We start from the raw sequence: 4,809 nt of genomic DNA on the forward strand, positions 1-4,809 counted from the left end.
GAGGCAGCTGGGAGCAGAGCTGCAATCAACAGGAGGAAAATGAGTTCCGTCCCTGTGGGCACAAAGTGCTGTTCAACATCAGAAATGTCAGGAGGGAGGGAGAGGGAGGGAGAGGGAGGGAAGTAGGAGGAAGGGAAGGAGAGATGTGGATATGTCTTGATAAAGTCACGTGAGGCCAAGCTGAGTGCATCCTCCTTCAGTCACCCTTGCCACTCGGGTGGACAGAACGTGGTTGGGGAGTGTGATACCATTTGTCCAGGCTTGAGGCCTCTTCCAAGGCCAGAGGCAGGACAGCATTTCCTCCCCTTCCTCTCTCCCCACAGGCACCCAGCTGCCCTGAACCACTGAGCATCTGTGAGCATCTGGTCCCTTCCAGGTACTCCAGTGGAGAGGACCAGAGCTGGGTCAGGCGGGAGATTTCTTTCCCTTTGGTGTTTTTGCTGCCCATCCTGAGAACCCGAACCCTGCCCAGGCTGAGCAATCATGCTCCTGGCAGAACTGGAAGGCCTCTGGGCATGGACACGACTTCCCTTCCCAAGGGCCCTTTTTGGGAAAACATTTCTCAACAAAATCTCCAGAACCACTCACCTTTGCAATAAAGCTCCCCATCTTTGTCAGTGACATTCGTGGACTCCAGACTCTTCCCACAGATGGCGCAGCGGAAACAAGTCTTGTGCCAAGGCTGAGGGGCACAGGATTGTTACATATTTAGTGAGGGGGCAGCATATTCTATTCCATTTCAAGTCCCTGACCAGCACCATGCAAAGGAGTGGCACTGTCTGAACCATTTACTTCATTGATGGGCCCCCAGAATAACGTTTCCAGGGCATGGCTTTGGAGAAAATGAGATGCTGTGGTCCTAGCCAGCAATTCTCACAGCCCTGTAAATGGATTTATCTTGGTAATTTGTGTGTGTATTCTTTCAGAATAGACTAAACCAGAAAGGGCTTCCCCACGCCAAAAAGATCCATGGAACAAACTGGTCAGAGAAGGACTTGGGCTTGGGACAGTGGGTAATGTTTATATTGAATATAAAGTTAAAGAAGGAAAAAAGTGAAGAAATAAGGCAACTATACAGGTAATTCAACCTTGTTTTAACTTTCTGTGTAATTCAATGGCAGAGTTGCATGGCTTGGATCATGCAGAAGGTTGCTTTCCTTCTACACAGCCTGGAGGTTCTATTAGGTCTCATATGTTCTTGGGGGTGGAAACTGCTCTTATGTTTGAAGTCAGACTTCTCCAGGGCCCTTCCTCTCCCCATTTAGTATAATCAGGATTTTTCTCATTCCTCAGGTCCAACTCCTTTGGTGAAAACCCTGGTTTGGGGCCAGAAATCAGAGCTTGCAGAGCACGTATGCATTACTGTCTCCAATATTTGATGAGTTTCCTGAGAGCTAGGACATTTGTAAGTGGAAATGCGTCTCGCTGCTGTGAAATATTTTCTGTATAAATCAGTTGTGATGCCAGCAGCAGGTTGAGTTATGCAGTGGTTCGGGGTTCCCAGCACTGACACCTTTCTGGAAGGACTGTGAACACTGAAGGGCACGTGTGCCCTGTACCCCCAGAGTTTTTAGCTGGGAGCCTTCCACCTAGTAAGCTAACGCTGGTTGCTTTGAACTGCAGTAGTGCTAGCTGTCCAAGGGCACTGCTGGATGACAGTCCCAGCCTGGGAAACTGCATGAGGATATGTGGCTTCTAAGTGGTTCTGGAGCTAAGGAGAATGAGGGGTCTGCTCCCCCAAACCCCCACCCCCATTCCCACTTTCTTCTCTCATTCCTCCCAACTGATCCCGTGGAAATGAGCAAATCTGGCTCATACAAAAGGCCTTACCTTGCCACCTCCCATGACCTTCTCAGCAGCATAGACCGACTTCCCACATCGAGGGCACTTCTCTGACTCTCCAAACTTTGCAGTGAACTTGGAAGGGTTGCTGCTGGTGGTGGCTGAGCGTGCCGACTTTGGGGACCTGGTAGAAATAAGTGAATGAAATGCAGACCTCCCTTGACAAATGGTAGGAACTGTGTGACCTTAAGCAAGTTACTTTGCTGTGCCTCAGATGCCTCATCTGGAAAACGGGGATAATCATTGTGCCTTTCTCACAGAGGTGTTGAATGAGGTGACATGTACAGCATTTAGAGCAGTGCCTGCCTGACATATAGTAAGGGCTAATAAATGTCAGCTATAATGGGTTTAAATCCTTCCTTTAAGACAATTTATTGAAAGTCCACATGTCCACTCCAATTCCATTCTTATCATTGGCTTTAACTTTAATTTTTATTCTTTCATCAGTCACAGATAACTATCACTGTTATTTTGAGAAGGGGCCTATTACACAGTGTAAAAATATGATTTATTTGCAATTTAAATTGTTTTTTATAATAAAGTTGCAAAAAGGAAAAAATAAAAAATAAAATAAATAAATCCTTCCTTTCTGTTGTAAAGCACTTAACAAATGCTCCCGGTATGTTAGCTTGTGTTACTGTTATGGTTATTATTTGTTATCATTGCTGTGCTTGTTTGTTTAGGTTTTCCCTACTATCTGGAAGCCCACTGGTTTCCTCTCTGAAGTGAGTCATGAAAATCAGAGGACAAGATGGGATTGTGACAGTTGGTGCTAGTCAGTTCCTGACAAGCCACTTCCAATGAGCTGCTGCATTCCTCATTGTAATTCAACTTGTCACCCTGCACCCAATGGTTACCTGTCCCCATGAGAGCAAGGTCCAAAATAGAGGCACCAAATAGCCCCTTGTGTTTTTATATCTTTTGGTGTTTCCTAGTGCATCATGTCATTTGAGTCCCCCACAAGCCCTATAAGTAGAGCAAGGATCAGAGGGGTAACTGCCCAAAGCCACGCCACTCATAACTGCTGGAGCTGGGCTGAAGCCCTGGGTCTTCAGGTTCTCGTTCCGCTTTGGGCAGCATACATACAGTAAAGTCCTGCTGTCAGAAAGTGAGCTTTCGTTAATGCAAAACAGACAATGCAGTTGGTATCACCTTTTCTTCAAGAGGAGTCTTCAGCTGAGGTTGAGTAATGAGAAAAATTAACGAAGAGAAATTCTCTCCCTCAGATACTAATCGCACGTCCTTCCACTTTTCCTGGCTCTGTGGTGGGTTACTCTTCTTCGAAGGGATCGATGGCTCCTAAGATGGTCTAACTCTCTCTGGGGGAGGACTGCCATGGGACATTTCCTCAGCTGGCTGGGCCTTTCTGGCCAGTCCCATCTCAGAGCTGAGCCTGGATACCAGCTGTCTGGACAGCAGCTGCAGGCCAGTAGCCGTCAGCTACTAGCTGTCAGACTATCCTCAGCTCTGGGCTGGAGGCCAGTGCGATCATCAGGAAAGCAGACCCGAGGGGCAGACTGGTAGAAGGAGGTGGGTAGCGTGGTGTCCCAGTTTCCCTGGGATAATGTTAGGGGAGCTTCAGCACTTGTGTTGACAACAGGCAGTGAGGGAGACCACAGAACAATTGTTAATTGTTTACTCCTGAGGCAAAGCCCACCCCTGCAGACCCACTCCTCCTGGGATGCGGACATTAGTCATCTTTCAATCCAAGGGAAGAAATCTTTTCATGACAAGCACACAGAGAATGGCCATCGCTTCCCTGCCATATTTATGTGATTTACACAGAAACTCTCAGCGGGGAAGAAAAGAGCCTCCGTGCAGTTTTGCAAAGGTCAAACAATGGAACATCTGTATATTCTGGGTTTTCTCTTGACATGCAAACCAAGAACCATGGTGTAAAAGTAATTGCCCTTTAGAAGGTGGATAATTTAAAAAGAGTCTTTGGAGAGATGACACATTGTTAAAACTTGGTTAGACTGAGTATTCCTATTGTTGGCAAGTCAACAATAGAGTCCATTCTCCCACTTCCAGAAAACGTTGCTATGGGAACAGAATGAACTGTCCTGATAACTGAAGACTCTAATGGGGGGGGGGGGGTGAGCAGTAACTCACTGTTGGAACTGGAGGCCGAGGTGCTCGCCTGTGTCCGTGCTGAGACAGCCGGCGCCTTGTCCGTACCCGATCCCCTTGGGGCCATACCTGCGCCCATAGCAGACCTTACAGTAGATCTCCGACTCATGAGCTGCGACCGTTGTGCTGTCGAGAGCCTTTCTGCAGGCCACTGCCGAAGAAAGGAAGGGTCAGCAGGTTGGGGTTGACATCCTTCTCTCCTTCCCTGCACCCACACTGCCATGCTGGGGCCAGAGACCCAGCATGAGGGGCCCTTGGGCCAAAAACACAACTCTGATTCCTGACCAGAGCATCTGTCTTGCATGATAGACTCCAACACATCTCGATTTCACAGATGAAGAAATTGGGGCACAAAGAAGAGAAGGAATATGTTCAGTGCTACCCAGCTAGCAAGGGGCAGAGGCCAGCACTGGAACCAGGTGTGTGGTCCAGATCTGCTGAGAACAATGTCCCTGAGTGTCTCACCCCAGATGACCACAGGGGTGTGTGTATGTGTGAGGGGGATGATGGTTAGGGGCTGAAGCAGGAGAGGAACTTATTTTTTCTTAATCATATAAGAATCAGGATTGAGAAATTTCTGTACTTATCATGGCCTTTGAAGGGCACTGTGATATTCAAGGAGACGCTCGCCATCGAGGCTAATTTGTGTACAGTTCTGGAAGCAAGGGGTGGTGAAAGGGGTAGGCCTGCCTCACAGACCCCTTAGGTTTCTACGGGCTCAAGCCCCCCAGTCACTATATATTACCCAATGTAAAGTTTCCCCAGATATAAGACAATCAATCCCCCATTTTTCCAAAGAGATTTATAGGAAGATTTTTTTCTGCAAACTTGAAAAAA

At 47.7% G+C, this 4,809-nt stretch overlaps 1 protein-coding gene across 1 annotated transcript; it reads right to left on the reverse strand.

Annotated features, from left to right (window-relative positions):
* Window positions 1-588: 588 nt before the first annotated feature.
* LOC103584194 (cysteine and glycine-rich protein 3-like) lies at window positions 589-4,605 on the reverse strand (the record flags this gene model as incomplete). The annotated part of the gene is made up of 4 exons (XM_008565290.1): window positions 4,556-4,605; window positions 3,955-4,131; window positions 1,831-1,966; window positions 589-682 (listed from the first exon to the last, which is right to left on the reverse strand). Coding segments are annotated over exons 1-4 (457 nt in total), but the record flags the coding sequence as incomplete, so codon positions are not given.
* Between the last annotated feature and the right edge of the window lie 204 nt (window positions 4,606-4,809).

This window comes from Galeopterus variegatus, unplaced genomic scaffold (genome assembly GCF_000696425.1).
Source record: "Galeopterus variegatus unplaced genomic scaffold, G_variegatus-3.0.2 Scaffold46460, whole genome shotgun sequence".
NCBI lineage: Eukaryota > Metazoa > Chordata > Mammalia > Dermoptera > Cynocephalidae > Galeopterus > Galeopterus variegatus.